At 45.4% G+C, this 18,478-nt stretch overlaps 1 protein-coding gene across 1 annotated transcript in view; it reads right to left on the reverse strand.

Moving 5' to 3' along the window:
• Positions 1 to 4,802: 4,802 nt before the first annotated feature.
• Positions 4,803 to 18,478, reverse strand: part of GPRIN3 (GPRIN family member 3) — a 30,890-nt gene continuing 17,214 nt past the window's right edge. Inside the window, exon 2 of the mRNA XM_065736437.1 lies at positions 4,803 to 9,298. Coding sequence (XP_065592509.1) covers positions 6,944 to 9,184 — 2,241 coding nt within the window. The 5' untranslated portion in view covers positions 9,185 to 9,298 and the 3' untranslated portion in view covers positions 4,803 to 6,943. The remainder of the gene's footprint in view (positions 9,299 to 18,478) is intronic.

The following is an 18,478-nucleotide window of genomic DNA, read 5'->3' on the forward strand; positions in this document are numbered from 1 at the left end:
ACAAAAACAAGTTCAGAAGCACATTTTATGGAACAACTAATCATTATTTTGGGGAAAATAGCTCCAAGTTTGGGAAAAAAGCCACAACTGGCCCTGCAGAAGTGTCACTATGCAATCACATTTCCCCAAGATGTGTTTCACTCCTTTCACCTGTCTGAGTGCGGCAAGTTAGGAAGGCAGGAAGTAATTTTCCATATTCTCCAAGTCACAGCCATAAGAAAGATTAAGCCTGGGTAGGGTAATCATGTCCTCCAGTAGTAGACAGGCACAGGGAAATGCTGCGCCTGTAACATCATTGGATCAAAATATTTTGCTGCTATTGTCTGTTATCTTACCCTATTTCGTACCTTGAGATAAAACTTCTGTTTCTCTTAGGTGCAGAAGAGGGTTCAAGTTATTCTGATGCTGATGTTCCTGGCACCTCACACCACTTGGTGTGTGTATGCACCTTGGATGTAGGGGATGTCCTTTCTTTCCATAGGCCAGCCTACAAACAGAGACCCAGAATAATTAAGACAGTGTTCATTTTTATTGTACTCAGCATGGAAACCAGAAAATGTAAAACAGCAAAACAGCAAATTCCTAAGGAAGTCAATCAGGTGAGTAACATTGCTTTATATCATCGTACGACTTCTTCACATGCAAACTTCTGTTGGTATGTCTCAAATAAATGCTACAGTACATCTGGAAGCCTAAAACTAGCTTTACTTTGTACAGTACATCACGTTCAGTCAGTAAAACTATAAAAATAATAAAGTCACAATAATATTAGTCATCATTAGAAACACCAAAAGTGGTTTTCTTCTTCTGCTGACCGATTTACGGCCATCCTTTTTATGGTGCTTGCAATGGCCTGGAATTCAGAGTTCACTCATTCTCTCACCCTTTCACTCTGTATACAAACTCCCATCCCTTTCCAGTGTGCTACTGAGACCTTTACTTAAGACCCAAGGCTTGATTTTACATACCATGAAGACTTGGACTTTTTTCCCCCATTACTGAAACTCCTCATGGCAGCATCTAAACCCAGGTTTACTGTACTTGAAACTACTCATTAGAAACTGAGACGTGGGACATGTTTTAGGGAGAATCCTCCAACAAATGGATCAGCTGTCGTAGTTGTGTTGCTAAGAAGCATCTGTGAGACTTGTATTTTTCAGTACACAACTGCTGGAGACTTGGCAGGAAGAGCTGTCATTTATTTCTACTCCAGAGGTTATCACTCTAAGGAGAAACTTCACAAAACCTCAGTCTACTACTTCAGGAGGGACTCAGTTCATACGATTCTGTCCCATATGAGCTCAGATGCCTGCTATCACTCACAGTCTTTGTGAAGAAACCCATTAGTACATAGAAACACGTGTTTCCACAAAGCTCTAAAGTCAGCGTGCATCTCTGTACACCCAGCCACTGCTCTTTTTGTTGACAGTCTCAACACAGACATTGGCCAATTGATTTCTGTTAGCTAGAACTCCAGGAATTTATTTAGAGACCAGAGAAAACCTTTGTTTCTATTCACTATTGCATAGTGATCTAAACTTGCCTCAAAGTTGTGGAAAACACTGAGCCTCCAGCATTGAACTGGAAAGGGCAAAGAGTAAAAAAACCTCAGAGTATGAGTAACGCATAAGACCTATACATTTGTACAGCTCTTTTAAACAAGTTCACACACATGCTCGAGCACATACAAGCTACACCTACAGCAAACTTCCCTAGAAGAAAAAAGTATTTCCCCTGTGTGTGGTTGGGCCTTATCAGTTTCTTTAAGGAATCCTGAATGATGAAAGATAAGTCTCACATCACCAAATTTTCTTTCCAAGATTTAATTCAAAATCCACATTATAAATGCTGTGAAAGAATAGGTGCTCAGAAAAGAACAGAGCAGAAAGCAAATCTCAGGGCTTCGAAGAAACAAATGACGTTCATTTAACTTTGGATCAGTTCATCTCTTATACTTCTTTCTTTTTAAATAGCTTCACTGACTCGGGTGGGATAATGCAATCTTTGTCCCTGTGCGGACATTTCAGCCATTTCAGTGTACAGGAATTGATCTTCAAGCCCACTGGCCACTGCAGTATCCGATGACTCTGGAGATACTTGGTAGTGTGAAACATTTGGGTGGGAATGTAAGTGCATCCCTTTGGGATAACTGAAAACAGTGACCACTCACACAAGCATTGACCAGACTAGGAAAAAAAAAACAACAAAAAACTAATAAATGAACAAATACTGAGATGCTTCTGAAACAGTAAAAAGAAAAAACAAAAAGGGAGGGGAGAGTTTCTTTCAGAACATAGCCCTTAACTTTCTACATGATGAAAATGAAACACCGACTGCAAGAGGCTCTATATCACTCCAGAACTTGGAGCTTGATGAACACTTATCTTGCATTCAGAGCTGTCACCTCCATAGGCTGACTGTGAAAGGTTTACTCTGCCTTGGTAACCTTCTGCATTCATTTTCAAAAGGTGTAAAGGAACATGGAACAAGGCAATGGAGAATCGACCTAATAAACTAGTAAGATGTTTACTTTTATACTTCTACACTTAGAAAAACTTTGTTAAGTAGTAAAACACTGATGTGGTACGTTCCACCAAATCTCCAAACTGAAAACCAAGAATTTCCAAAAGGATTTCTCCATCAAGGTCGATGTTAATTTTCATTTGCATTTCCACTTTTAACTGTAACACTTCAAAGCAGTCATGACACCCAAGACAAAAGCTAGCATTATCTTTTGAGCATATATTTCATTCTCCTGAATCCCTTGAAGGTACTTCTCCAAGCAGTGCATATTCCAAGCTCTTTCACGGTAGCAGTGGTAATAAATGGAGGTTATTCACCTTCTGGTATCACCAGTTACTTTATAAGATCAGTTTTATTGAATCATATTTGCATACATCTATACACACTAGCAAAATATACAGCCTTTGGAAAAGTTCATCTTCCTAATAGTCATGAGACACTTAGAACATAAAAAAATGTGTGAGCTCAGCATGAACAAGTGGGGATAACTGCAAAAATTAAGCAAAACATTGGCTTTAAGGACACAGAAACGTTTCCATGAAGAGCCTATTCACCCACGAAGAGCCCATTCACCTATGTTTTTGTTTCATTTGTTTTTTCCTTCCCCACTTTTTCCAGCTTCTTAAATGTTCAAAGGAAGGTTTCCTACCTCTGAAATGGGGAAGACAGGTATTTTCCTCCTTGTCTCCAGATCTTTCCTCACTCTGTTTTTCTAAGCCAGCAGAGGTCAGGAGAACCGAGTCAACAGAAATGAGGCAAGACTTTGACACTTGTGACCAAGGCAACATGAAGCTGGCAGACATCAACCAAGCACACAGACAGCGGGAGACGTCACGGCCTCAAGTGAAACTTGGGCCAGGCTGCAGACTACTTCCAGCACGGTTCTCCTTCAATTCAGTTATTGTATTGGAAACATCGAAACACAGAAGTAAACACTGCATTCGCATTAACTGTCTTGGTTCTGGCCACACCAGTCTCTCCAGAAGCAGCTCTGATAGAGAAGTTTCCTGACACTTAACTTGTTCCTCTTGTCTCATCTTCCAATACACTGAATGTAATTTATTTCAACTGGCCAGGCTGCAACACGGTTGCTTTATTTTTGTTTTTCCCTACACAGATTTACTTTTGGGAATGACAAAGTAATTTTTGTTTTGTACCCTTTCTTATTCCTTGGTTATTAACTGTTTTTCCTGGTTATTTTCTGGTTATTAACTGGATTTCCTTGGTTATTAACTGTTCAACTAACACTGTGTGGTGCTGAGTGACAGGGCAGGGAAGATGAGCAGGATGAAGGCACGTGGATCATCTCCCCTTACACTCTGCCATATACTACTCCAAGCATATTTTTACTTTTGACGCCGATGTGACACCAAGAACAGTCTTTCTTGGTTGCTAAAAGATCACTCATATGAATTTGCTAATTGCTACCCAAGACATGGTTTTGTTTTCCTTCCGGTAAACATACATCATCCCTCTGAGGGTTCACAGCATCATCTAGATATTGTAAGCACAGGAAAGCATAAATTGCCAGTGTTAAGCTACCAGGTTGCCTATAGTCTGCCCTAGGAGGGCAAAGTAGAAACACAGAAATATTTTACATGAGATGCGCTGGTGATTATCGATTCATTTTTGTGTGTTTGTTTTGGCACATTATTGCTTGGCTTCAAATGCACACCTGCAGGAGCTCTGTGTTGCTGACGTTTTGCAGTTTGTCTGTGCACAGGTATTTTCACGGAGTGCAAAAGCGCAGTGCTCTGCTGACCACCGTGTTTTTTCCAGCTATGCCCATGCAGTCGTTTAGATGCATCCACTTGGTTATCAACCCAGCGACGTTTTGCTGTATGTCTGTATTGGTGAAATTTTCCTGGAAGAAAGGTTGCTGGGTGGGGAAAAGTGGGGGTGGAGCGACTGGTGAAGACAGACTCCCAGCTGGAAGCAGCTGCAGGGTATCCAGAGATCTCTGATTGTTCCAGAAGAAGTGTTCACGCCAGCGCTCGCTCATTGCTAAGCTCAGTTCAGCCTCAATAAAACCATTCACACCCACATTCTACAAATGTTTTGGAGTGCTTGAGCTGAAGGATAAAGTTCAAGGAAGTCGGTGAATGCATGACAGCCGTTCATTCTCTTCTGGAAGAGGACATTTGTATAGGGACAGTTCAGAGCACGTTGGATCACAGTGCTGTAGTGGGGAAGGGATGTGGGCTCAGTCAAGCGACAGGGTTTCACAGAAGGACAGGCTGGGCAGCAGCTAAAAGGGAGCGGGCAGAAGGTGAAAATGTAGGAAGGAGCCACACAAAGCCTTGGGCCTGGACAGGAGACAGCAAACACTGTCAAAACTATGGGAATCTGAGCCTGACACAGACACAACGTGGTAAGAGACACTGAACTCATCAACTAACCTTACCTGATGATGCTGCTGATATTAATCCCACACACAGTTTCACATGAAACTCACATCTCGGACACTGCTAATAAGGTGATGCAAACAGCAGTACTAACAAAAAGACAGAGGGCTCTTCTCCTAGTAAGCAGATGTGGGAAGACACTCTGATGTGCTATTTCAGATTCAACAATTCAGCATCAAGTGGGAGACGAAATAATGCCTAGAAATGGAACGAGGACGTGCCATAGAGATCCAAATACACACCAGAGGAAAATTAGGAGCCAATTCAGTGCCAAGCCAACAGCTAGTGTAAAATACTGTCAGTTATATAAACCTTACAGTGTTTTACCTGCCCTAGGTGGTGAAAAAAGCCCCTCAAAACAGCTGCTTTGAAGTCTTGGCTGTTGACACACTCAGAAAGTCTGATCTCCTAAATAAAAGATGACCACCTCAAGGCTACTTCATAGACAAGAAGAAAGGCTGCTAACATGCATAATATCTATGGAATAAGTCTGATGTTTTGTACTACAGACAAATGATCTTCGTAATTCGTGGAAAATCTTTAATGGAATAAAAATAACTCCTATTTAACTGTAGTACTCTGCAGGATTACAATATCCAAATCCCCAGTGCTCTGCACAGTTGAAAACTATATTTTCTACGAACTGTAGGAGTTCCCCAGCCTCCCCTGAACTCTAGTGGATAGAAAAGAAACCTAGTGGGAAACACATCTCCCACTGCGGCAAAATATTAAGCTGGGAAATGTGACAAAACATACATTTGAGACGTTATTATATATCACACTCCTGGAGAAACAATCACTAAGCTACCTCTTATTAGCAGATTCTACAACTTCTCTAACATTAGAAACACACTAAAGATTGTCTCAAGATTTTGGTACTACTATAAAGTAAATGTTTCAAGTTAACAATAGGAGGGTTTATAATATAGAGACCATCAGGCAAAACAAGGAATGCATAGGCTAAATCAATGGTATCAAGTTTATGGAAGGCAGCGAGAGAAGCACCAAAATACTGAAGAAATAATAAAAAAAAAAGTAGATTCAGAAAAGGACTTACAAGGAAAAAAGTCAGAGCAGCATAACACACTAAACACTCAGGCTCATGGACTTAGGCTCATAGCACAGCCTGCTTCTACTCTTAACATGTTACTGAGCATCACTGAAGAGAGCAAAAAGACCCACATCACACTAAAGAGTGCTTTACAGGAATGGTATCCTCAGCACTGCTGGAGGCTGGGAGCAGGGCACAGCTCCTGGGCTGGCACGTGGCGTGCCAGGAAACCTGGCTGCGTGCGCTCTAGTGTCTGGCCCGACCTGAAAGCGCTGCCTGCTTGCAAGCACCCTCACACCTCTCGTCCCCTCACCAAAACCCCACTTACTCAATTTCTTCTCCCAGAGAGAATCCTTCAGCCCTGATCTTCACTCTTTCCTTGGTTCTCCACTTGAATGGGAGAAGAACCGGCTCTCTCAGGCTCACCTAATCTGCGCCCCTCTGCATCAGCAGGAGTGTGTCTGCCTGGTGATCAGCGTCTGTGAACTCTTCATGGACTTGCCTCACTGTGGGCAATAACACGAGGAAGGTTGTGTCGCTTTAGATGTTTACAGCTGTTAACCTTAGTTTCACCTCGTCCACCTCCCCCCAGCCTTTTTCTTTGCATAAGACCTTGTGATGTACACGGATAATTTCTGACAATCATCCTGATGATCTCTCTGCTTCTAGCTTTATCAGAAGGTGCTGCTTTCCTCGCAGCAAGGTGGTAATTCATATTTGTGCTTTTGCTAAGTGCCTAGCTCTTATCTGACAGTGGTCGGGATGGGGCATCATGTGGAAATACACCAGCTGTAGCAGTGATGAAGGTGTGATGGAGAGAGTGGCTACTCAGAAAACAAAGGGGAATAATTTCCACTGTTGCTGCATTGCAATCCCAATGACACAACTGAACAGCAGGACTCGAGACTCAGGGGGAGGGATTCTCGCTACCACTGCAGACATCTACCCACCCCTGCGGACCGCTTCAGTCTAACACAGATGATGGAGCAGGTCGGACACAGCAATTGGGACGCCTAAAATTCTGCAGCATGGACTGGAATACGTTATGCTGCCTCCCTTTCAGTTTCTTATTTGAGGACGTATCCGAGGAAATGGATTTCCGGTTCTGACTGTTCTGAGCCCGGATCAGTTTCTCGTGTTCTCGTATCTGTCTCTGTAAGTGGTTCTGGATAGCGATTCCCAGGGACTCGGGATCGAGGGAAGCACCGTAGACCTCCCACGTCATGCCTTGCTCATCCCAGACAACATCCCTGATGTGCTTGGATTGCTTCACCTGCACTTTTGCCTCCATGGCCGGGGTGGGCTGCTGCTTGTTTTCCCCACGGTTTGGCATGGCCTGAACTGAAGAAGGATGAGTCGAGGGATGAATCTCGGGCCTGGTCTCCTTGGCCTGAAGACCCTGCTGCGGGGGAGCTGCCGAGGCTTCAGGGTGAGGGCTGACACATCCGGAGCTGCAGCCTGGCACAGGCGTCACTCCCGCTTGCAGCCTGCTGGCCCCGGGAGCCTGCCTTGCTTCTCCCTGGCCTCTGCTCTGCCGTTCCCCACCTGCCTCCCCTGTGGGAGCCTTTCTGCTGACGGGCTCACTGCTCGAGTTTACCACTCCCTCGTCATCCAGAACCATCAAGCTTTCCTCTTTCGGTTTTGCCACACATTGAGGAATCACCTCCCCTGTATTTGCACCCTGACATTGCTCAGAGCTCCCCGGGACTTCGTTCTGCTTGGTTTTACCGTGTGTGTGACAGAGCGAAGGTAACTGGCTGCTTCCTGTGTCGTGGACAAGACGCTGCACCTTGTTCTCAGTTCTGGCAGCAGAAGCCGTGTTTTCTTCACCAGCTGCAGGCTGTTGATGGGGGTGAACGTTGAGCTGCTGGGCAGGCAGTGGTTTTGGCTGTGCTGCAGCATCCACTGGCAGTGCAGCATTGCCCTTACCACCGCTGACTGCATCCATCCCTTCAGCAGGATCCACAGGCGTCCCTTGGGAGGTGGCAGCTGCTGAGGACAAGGGGAGGGTGGGCTCTACATTGTCTGCTGAGGCTGGGGATGCTGCATGAGGCAAGACTCCAGGCACCCCAGCAGGCTGGCTTTGGACTGCAGGAGCCACAGCCATACCAATGGTTGATTTCAGCACAGTTCCAGGAGAACACGGGGACTTCTGTTGTGAGGAGGAGCTGTCGACAAGTTTAGACTGGCCCGGTCCCTCACTGCCATGGTAAATGATGTGCAGTTCTTCCTTCTCCTCAGGAGGAGGGTTCCCTTTTAAGAAGGCAGCAAGGATGCTGGGGCTGGTGGAGGCCGATTTGCTCTCCACAGTAGCCACGGCCTGAACCTCAGCATCTCTCCATGTCCTGCTTGCTGCTTCCTGAGGTAAAGCGCCGCACTCTGACTGAACTGTCATTGTACCTGCTTCTCTGAATTTGGAGAGATGGGCTGAGCCCACATTCCCTGGCTCAACACTAGCATCGTGTACAGCACGTGCCCCCTCATGGCTGAGCTGGGCTGGTGACTGGCTGCTCTGCTCTGTCTCAGTTAGATCAGCAGGATGCAGCTGCTCAGTGCCAGCAGTGCTGCTTTTTGCCTCCACAGCCTCCTGAGGGTCTCTCCCAGGATCAGTGGTCGTGTCTCTTGCTGGAGAGGCAGGCTGAGCACCGGCTTCTTCTGCTTTCCTGCCTTTTTCTCCACTTTGCAGAAGGCTTGTCTGAGAAGGAGGACAGGACTCTTTACCCCCAAGTGGGCTGCTTGGGGAAGAACACTGGGACACCTGGAGCACTGGCTGGTCCTCAGCCCTCTGAGCCTTCACGGCTGAGTCCTCCACCTCTACCAGAGCGTTCATCTTCATCTGGCCGCCCTGCATGAACTGCTGGGAACTCCGTGGGGCCGGCATTGTGTCAGACCCACACCCATCCAAGCAGGCCACCACCACTGGGGCGGGCTCTACCCCTGCCTGATGGCCCTCTGCAGCCTGGCTGGAGAGCCCGGGAGGAAGGCTGCCATCCTCAAACCTGTGGGTGTCGGTGTGCTTCAGCTCACAGGTGCCAGAGGCAGCAGAACCAAGCATTGTGCAGGGGAAACCATTGCTAGCCCTCTCTACAGTATGAGCCTTAGGCTGGTGCTTAGCACGTGGCAGGTCTCCCAGGCAGTCCTTCTCCTCAGGTGCAGTGACCAAGGAGAGCTTGGCAGGTCCCAGGGGACGTGGTACAGTCCCCATGGGCTGCCTAAGGGATGGGGCTTGTCGTCAGCGTCTCCTGGGAGTTTTCTTGCAGGGCAGTAGGTCCAACGGGGCTGGCTACCAGCGGTAGTTTGATGCACAAGAACAGCTAACCTGTCAATGAAAGAAATGTAGTGTTAGCTGCATTCAGAGTTAAGAAAAATGTACCAAAAATATTTATTTGACAGATTAGAAGTAAATACTAGCAGGTAGGGAAGAAAGAAAAACACCCAATTTTGCTTAAAAGTCACAGTAAAGACTCAGATTTCAAGTCTCTCCCAATTCAGAGGATGGCGAGGCACTGGAACAGGTTGCCCAGAAGAAGCTGTGGGTGCCGCATCCTTGGAGGTGCTCAAGTCCAGGTTAGATGGGATCCTGGCAGCATGAGCTGGTAGCTGGCAACCCTGCCCATGGCAGGAGAATTGGAACCAGGTAGGCTTTGTGGTCTCTTTCAAACCAAGCCATTCTGTAACTCAAAGACAATGCTAGGGACAAGGAGAATGCAGAACAAACAGAAAGGGAAACAAAATGGATGTGGAAGTCTGAGGGAAAATACTTAGCTACAAGAGGCCACAAAATCCACTACCAGTCTGTCTGTGGAAGATGAACAAGCGATACCTTGCCTGCTGTGAGCAGGTGAAGATCAGACTTGTTTTCCTGGACCCCTGGGACCTGAGTGGTCTCATTCTTGGGCTGTCCATCCAGGTCCCCTTCCTCTCACGGAGGGCCCTTCCCTCCACTGTCACCAAGGATATGCTCACACAAGGCAACAGGCTGAGACAAACACGCACAGTTACTCGCTGTTAAAAAGAATACAGAGGGAAGAAATCCTGCTGGGTAGTGCAGATGAAAGAATGCCAAGAGAAGCTACTGTGCTGCAAAGCCAATGCCACAGCCAGGGAAACAGTGGGGAGGGATAATAACCAGGTGGAAGAGAGTTGTCCAGGTTGAAATCTGGCCAGGACTGCAGAGGAACTGTCACTTCAAGCAGGAGACGACCTCAAAAAGTGCTTCTTAACTGGGGGCTTCAAAAGGACTCAGCACTGCCCAGCTCAGGTCTTGCTAGAGGTCAAAGCTTCACCCCTGTCAGTGTCAGCAGAGTGGTGATGGACCAGTGATTAAACCCCACTTTGTTCTTATTTTAAATTGCAGGCTACACTTGCTGCTTCAAGAGCTCCTTTTAAATGCTTTCCCCAGCTCATGCTGTCAGCAAAGCACCGGTTTGTGACTCAGAAGGTACCTCAAACATTTAGTTTTGCATGGAACGGACAAACAAGTCGTGAAAATGTGGGTCCACATCTCTACATGCACACAACGGGGTCTCCTTCGCAAGGTGACAAGGGAGATGCTGCTGGCAGAAGCTATGCAATTGCTTAGCAGTTCCAGACCCTCACTATCCATTGGCAATATCAGCATAAGTCCTTTCCAAAAGGCATCCTAACCTGCCTCCTTCCTCTAAACCAGAATGGCAATGTTGTAAGATAGCCTAAATTTCAGCACTTTGGAGTATGTAGAATGAGTAACAGGAGAAAAGAGTTCAATGAGAGGAAAATTTAAACGAATACAGACAACGTATCTCTCCTACTTTCAGCTGAGACAGAGCTGATTTTTTCTTTGCTGTGTCTGGTATGACACTATGTTTTGGCTTCAGGAGAAAAACATCGATAACACATCAATGTTTTAGTTGTTGCTGAGCAGTGCTGGGCAGAGCCAAAGACATTTCAGTGTTTTCAGCTCCTGGTACTGTCCTGCCAGTGAGGGGGGCTGAAGGGGCATAGGGAGCTGACAGGGGACAGAAGCAAGACAGCTGACCTAAACTGGCCAAAGGGATATCACATACCATGTCACATCACACACACACACACACAAAAAAAAAACAAACTTGGAAAGGGTGGGGAGCTGGCCAGGAAAGCAACAGTTGTTTGGGGACTGGTTGGGCACCGATCAGTAGGTGGTGAGAAATCACAGTGTGCCTCACTCGCTTTGTAAAGTAATAAATATTATTATCAGTGCTATTTTTTTTCTCTTTCTTTTCTGTCTTAGTGCACAATTTCTATCCCAACCCACTAATTCTACTTTGTTGCTTTTTTCCCCTTGATTCTCTCCCCATCCCACTGGAAGGAAGGGAGAGCTAGCAAACGGCTGTGTATTGCCGAGCTGCTGACAGGTTAAACACCAATATTTTTGGTAAGAAAAGAAAAACACTGCAACTTATTACTTATTCATTAACCTTTATGTCTTTCAGATATTAATAATTTATAATTTTTATCCTGTATCTTTGGTTTCTAACCACAGAGGCACACAGCCTTCCAGGGAGCTGAGATCCTGCCCCTGAAGGATACTGAATGATTTAGCTGCAATCCATGTTAGCAGCCCCATATCACTCCTAAGTGGGTCTACTTCAAGGCTATCACTTCCTACGGTTTTTGAGACGTACCAAGTTTATGTAAAACTGACTGCAAATTAGCACAACTTCATGACTGCCTACAAGACATGCTTGCTTCATTCTGTGCTCGTTTCAGTGTCAGCCAGCGCAGGCCTGAAGAAGGAAAGCCATCCAACTTCACGCTGTTGCACCTCAACTGAATGTCTAATGACTGTGAGTAGAGCAGCAGATGGTTCAGGGCATCTATTTTGCTAAATTCTAGTACCCTCTTCTTTCCTTTTCCAAATGTCAGCGCAAAACAAACCAGAACATACAATTGGGTTGGTCACGTTATTTTGTTCTTAGGTCAAGAGTTTCCTTAAAACCAGCTGAACAAAACCTGGGGTAAAACCAACCCATGTTCTTAGGATGAGACATACAACTTGGGGAATAGTTTCAGAAGAAATAAAGAAGGAAACACAAATCTGGCTCCTCCTCACTGTATGAAAATCTCAAAGAGAGGGGTACAAAAAATCAAACACCCTGGATAGAAGCAAATTGCTTGTGTTGTCATACATAAAACCTACAGCAGTGATGATGTCAGCACAGATCCGAGTGCTGCAGCCAGAGGCAGCTGTGATGGGAATTCTGCATAGTGAAACCCGCTCAGTGGGGAAATAGTTCTTAATTTTTCATTTAAGTAAATTAGCTCCGACCAGAACTCCCACATGAATCCCCCATCTCTTTGGTGTTTCTCCAGCAGCACTACTAGAAAGTATATTTAAGAAAGCTTATTTTTTATGCATAAATTTAAATGACTGCCACAAGAGCTAATTACGAGTGATTCTGCTACCCAGCTCCAGATGTATAATGCCAAGAGGAAATTCTGCCCCAATAAAGCCATATACTTCTGATGTGGTGTAACAGAACATGACCCAAGAATTTCACTTAACATCAGAACACAGGGTAGTGAGCCAGGTCATTCTCTTCAGATATATATTATTTTATGAGGACAAGGTCTTTGTAAACACTTCTGTGTCAAAGTCGTGAGAACTATGTTATTGCTAGACTCTGTACAAAGCTAGGACGATGACAGGAGCCAACAGCACTGTAGCAGTGTAAGTAAACGCTGTAATTATTGTCAGTGTTCTTTCTCAAAATGAAAGAAAATGATTATGTCCTATGCAAGAGAAAAACCATCAAAAGCAGCTCATTACAGAACTGGAAAGGCATTTTTAAACTGACAGGAGTGAAACAACGCTGAGACCTGTGGGCGCACTGCATGCATGCTGTTCCACTGCCCAGCAGTGAGGACTGAAACCAACAAGCAACAGTGACTGCAAGCAAATACCTAGAAGAAAAAGAAATACAAACCTCAGTAGCTGGTAAAAAAAAATGTTAAAACAAATAAAGATTGCTGGTGAATTTTCTAAGTGTTACGTGACCGACCTGGGGCAATCAAACAAAAAATTCTTTCATCAGGAGACATTAGTATCTCCACAAAGGTCTAAATCACTTTTTAGTAATAAGAACAGATTTTTGACATGAATACCTCCCTCCTGCATCTTGCTCATTTACATCACATTAGCCTGTCTGAGCGTGTCAATCTTATCTCTGTGCAGAATTATTCTGGACCTTTTGCGAGGAGATTTTTAATGGACAAAGTCTATGTTTGGCTTATATGTCTGGCAGAGTCCCTGCGTAGTCAGCCGAGCTTTACATGCCCTTGTTACTGAAGATATCTTCTTTATCTGCTTTACACAAACAAACAATCCACAAAACTAAACAAAACATCCTAAGAAGTTTCCAGGCAAATTAATGTAGATAACCTCAAGCTACAATGTAAATAAACTGTTACCTATCTCACTAACTCGATGCTTACCGGAACGTCAACAAATCCAGAAAGTCTGCATATTTAATAAAACAAAACAGAATTTTCCAAGCTATTCCAGCATAAGATTGCGCTTGCCACTTCACAGAGAAAAGCTGGTTTAGAGGAAAAACAGTGGGATGTTCTAACTTGTATTAGACCACTGAACATAAAGAGTACAAAGCACATTCCTCTAGATTTTATACAGACTCATGCATCCTTCTGACTCTGCATCTTGTGCTGTCTTCTTTTTTCAGCTCTTAGAGCTGCTGTTCTCTATAAAATGCTGACTTGGTTTTTTAAGTGCCAAAGGGTATTAGTTATAACTGAGAACTGCCACTTCAAATGCAAGACAGAGTAAATCAAGGATGTGTTCATTAAAACGTGAAAACAATAATCTGAAGAGGTAAGAAACAAGATTAACATAGCTTCCATCTCTCAGTGTGTTTTGAGACACAGACAGGCTTTTTCCCTACAATCCTGGGGATGCAAGACAGGATGCAGACAGATTGATATATGGTGTATATGCAGTTCCCACAAGATATGGGGTCGACATTTCAAGTCCTCATTTTGCCACCTTTTGTCCAAGGGCAAAGGCAAATGGTTGGACAAGGAATAACTGAAGGTCCATTTCCCTTCCTGCAGCTGGGGCCAGCACCTGTTACTGCAGGTGATGGGAGAGCATCACTCATCCAGTGATCTTATTCGTAGTAAAGCTATCTGACTACCATCACAGCCACGGGTGCATCACACCCAGCACAAGGTTATTGGCAGCCACACATCAGGAAATGTGCACAGGGTTCAGGCTTACTCAGGGGGAATGTGCTGGAGGCCACAAAGACATGGAGGCCATTCAAATAAGAATGCTGCGTCCTTTCTGCAAGGCTGCTGCTCCAGATGATAGCCAGACCACACATCCAAACACAGTGAGAACCTGTAGGTGGGCAGGCAGGGATGCGGATGGCAGATACAACAGATTAAACACGACCAGACTTCAACTGCTTCTGTACAACTCTTCTGTGGTAGGATCTGGGCCCAGGTCTGTTTGTTACAGACTTGCTGTTGTATGTCACACTAGGCTAGCTTTTTCTGGCTCTATCCCATCTGCCCTGAGGACAGAACAGGGCAAGATCTGATAGACGGCATGTGTTCTACTTGGGCACGCACTGCTACACTCCCTTAAAAGTTGGTTGGTTAAGTTGTACCCCTACAGAACAAAAAGGGAAGACAGCGTGGCATGATGGTCACCACAGCTGAGGAGATGGATGGAAAGCCCCTGCAGAGGCCTCATAAATCAGAAGCCTTTGGTCTGGCCGCAGCCATGCTCAGGAGCAAGAGCCTGCTTGCAAAGACTTGTGCTTGGCCTATTTATTTTTATTTTTAATCTATATTAAGCAGAACATTTCTAATTCTTGAGTTTTTAACACTCTAACTAGGTGTCTGGGGTTCTATTCTGAAAGATTTTATTTCTTGTACTTTTTCTGACATTTTAGAAAAACGTCACATTCATTCTGACCAGCCTTAAGTCCCAGCATACGGAGACCTGATCCTTCTTACGTCCTTCCAGTTCTTGGCCATCAGAAGTCTAAGGATTTTCTATGTTGAAGGACGCTTTTTAATCATCATTGGAAATCAATGCACACTGATTTATGACACCCCTTTATGTATTTGGCCCATATAAGATCCTATGCTGATACCACAGTATGTAAGAGTGCTGTGTGAAAAACGGTGCTTTATCAGACAAGGCTGTTCACTCAAAGTCGAAGCCATTCATTCTTGTATTAAAACAAACCACAAAGCACCACGCACACGGAAGCCCACAGTCCTTCCTCACAACCTTCCCAGCACCAGTACTAGCAGCACTTCTAGCCACCCCTGACACGAGCCGCAATACCAGTTCAGTTGAAACTCCCAACAAAACCACACAAACAGCCCCGAGGAAAAACCTGGCTCCTGCCAGGGCTCTGACAGAGCAGCCTGGCCTCCTCACAGGGCTGCTCACTCTCCTCCCCCCGGGCTCCCAGGTACAGGCACCTGCAGGTCTGCTAGCACAGGCGTCAGGACACGGCACCAAAACATGGAAATGGCTGGGATATGGATCCAAAGGGGAATAAAAGGGGAAAGACCTGAAGAAAAATGCAGACTCTGCTCGTGCTTGCTTTGTGATGGTAATAAACCAAGGAAAACGAGGGGAAGAATCAAGATGAAGATGTGGTTAAACACCACTGTCTTTTTTTTTTCCTCTTTTTTTCCAGAAAGAGATGGCTGTCAATCAGCCAAAACCTCCTTGAGGTTGATACAAGGGAGGTTATGTACACATTGAAGAAATAAATTTTTGTGGTTGTTGACTCCCCTGCTCTTGCCTCTTTAACTCTGCAAAGCGCAGAAGGACAAAGCACAGCTTAACCTGCTGCCCACAACTGTGCAAATGAAAACAGGAGTGAAGTAAGTCCTGCCAAACACCACAGAGGTCTCTGCACCCAATCCAAAGCAAAGCCAACTGCATTGCATCTTCTTTCATTTCACTGAGCTGTTGGCCAAAGCTTAAGCACACGCTTCCAAGAGGCCACAGGAACCCCACTGGAAATGCTACAGTTTACAATATGCAAATGCAATTCGAATTAATTTGAAACACAATTTCAAATCTAATACTTAAAATGAAATATTTACTTACCACAGCATGCAGGTAGCACTGTCAGATTTTGTTTCTGAGCGTTGTTATTGCTTGTTTTTTTCTATAAATCTACAGTCCCTATACTTGCTAGAGCCTTGCTGAATTCCTGGGGGTCCAGAAAGCATTGGGCTGCAGAAGCAGCTCAAAGAGACCGGATTCTCAACTACTCTCTACGACTGAGTAGTGAGCATGAGGGCTTGCCTGTTTATAATTCTGATACTGCAGTCTTTACCCTAGTTTAGAAGCAAGCATCAGCCATAGCAGCCCAAGTACGACCTCAAGACTGACAAAAAAATCACTACCAAGGTAAGTGGGTTGGGAGTGATATAAAAGGACTGCACCCAGGAAGAGCTCAAACAGATCTGCGCACACCTCTGCCCTAACTTCCTGCCAAGGGAGCAAATCAGTCCAAGATCTGTGGCAGTGTGAGTGCAGCAAGCCCAATTCGACTCCACCATACTGCTGCAAGCGAAATAATTACTTACCCTTCAATTAGAAAGATTTCCATTTAAAGAGAAGGATGACTGCAGCCCTGCTCTAAGACTGCTCTAAGGAGCTTCAGCCCATGTCCCATCTGCTCTCTGTGGGCAGCACACAACCTGCCAGAAGACTCATGCAACCACCACTTCCAGCCCAGTGCACATCCTCAGGGCCATGACAGCAGCTGCTAGCAGCATCACGATACAGATTTTCTGCACGCATGTCATCTGGCTCAGACTTCACTCCTGGTTTCACTTTGCTTTTAATCTCTGTCAGCAGATAACCACATCAGAAAATAGGCGATTATGGGTTCTTTGCCTCAAGGAGTACAGCTGAAGGAGCCACACCAGCAGCCCTCACATAGAGGTCCCCAGAGCTCAGCTGCATGGCTGGGACAGCTCTTAAGAAGAGGAGCTTCCCCTGGTCACCCCTCCCCAGCCTCTAATGAAGGCAGCAGGGTGGCAATGTGAGAATGGCCTGCTCCATCCCAGCCTGTCCCACACTCAAGTGCTGTCCCCTCTCTGTCCCATTGCTGTTCTGCCCCTGTACTTCCACTCTCACTTCGCCTGCGACCCCACGGGCAGCTTTGCTCTTGGCATGTTTCCTCCAAGGGCTACAGCACTAAGTAAAACACTTTACTCTTCCAGGCATGTTCGGATGCAAAATTCCCTGCTGAAAAGCAAGCTTGCTACAGAGTGCCACCAAGAGCCTGGCAGCCCTTCTCCTCCAAGGTGAAAGGGAAGGAGAAACAGCTTTGTGAAAACAGCCAAATCAAACAGCAGCTACCCTAGCTGGCAGTCAACTGTAGCAGTTATATAAGCTACAGCCACACTCTCAGCTCATATCCTGGGTCACTCCGGAGGGGACACAAGCTGTTGACAAAACCCACAGGGCTATATGTTTTCCTTTCTTAAAATTGCATGTGATTACATTTAATCTCATTATTTATCAGAGCATTTTTTGAATTTCGTTGTCTGATGCTAGAGGTGACTTTTAAGGACATGCAGCCTCACTTCAAGGGTGAGCCTTATTTCACAAGGAGCGCATGTTCCTGACACACATGCAGGTGGAATGAAGCCTGCTGTCCACATCAGGCAGCTGACTCCATTTCACATAGCTCCCTGCCACACTGAGCTTCCTCACCTTACTACTGAGTAACAAGAAAGAGGTGTTTGAAGGACACCAGGAGGGCTGTATGAACCTTTCAAACACCACTCCCGTGTTTGATGTTAAAAGCGATGTGACTGCCCATCATTTAAGGGGGAATTTCATTCCTCTCCTATCCTGCTTTTTTCTGTCTGATAAAACCACGCTGAAATCTAACCCTTCATTAATGTATATCATACAGCGGGCTGCCTCTGAACACTGACTGCTGCCAAACAGAAGCCCTGCTTTTTGAGAGAGCAGTTTAGCAATAGCCAATGATAAATACCTTTTTTCTACACAGCAGTGCCAACGTGACTTCATTTTAAAGCAGGATGATCACCTTCAGAGGTGAAAGTGTATTGCTGGCTCAGTGCCCACGCAGTTCTTGCTTTCTCTGCTGGGATTTCCACTTAACTAGTGGCAACCAGGATGGAGCGGTTTAGGTAGACACACATCTACTGAGAACTGGCCCAAAACCAAACCCACATTTTGTGCAGCCACGAAAACCTAACTACTGCTTAGCAGGCCTGCCTTGGGAAAAGGGCAGCTCTATGGGACAAAGGATGTTATCCCACATGGTGCCTTGAATGCAAATTTCCTGAATTTCATGATGACTTTCTCCTAAAGAACACTGCCCCCAGCACACCGCGTGCAAACACCATTGTTGCAGCCCCAGTAGTGGTGGCAGCACACTGGTTAATTAGGCCTGATTTGCTGCTGATTAACCATATTATTGGCATCCAGAGAAGCTTATTGTGA

The sequence above is a fragment of the Cyrtonyx montezumae genome, unplaced genomic scaffold, assembly GCF_038088225.1.
Source record: "Cyrtonyx montezumae isolate F1298 unplaced genomic scaffold, pur_monq_1.0 scaffold_2, whole genome shotgun sequence".
Taxonomy (NCBI): domain Eukaryota; kingdom Metazoa; phylum Chordata; class Aves; order Galliformes; family Odontophoridae; genus Cyrtonyx; species Cyrtonyx montezumae.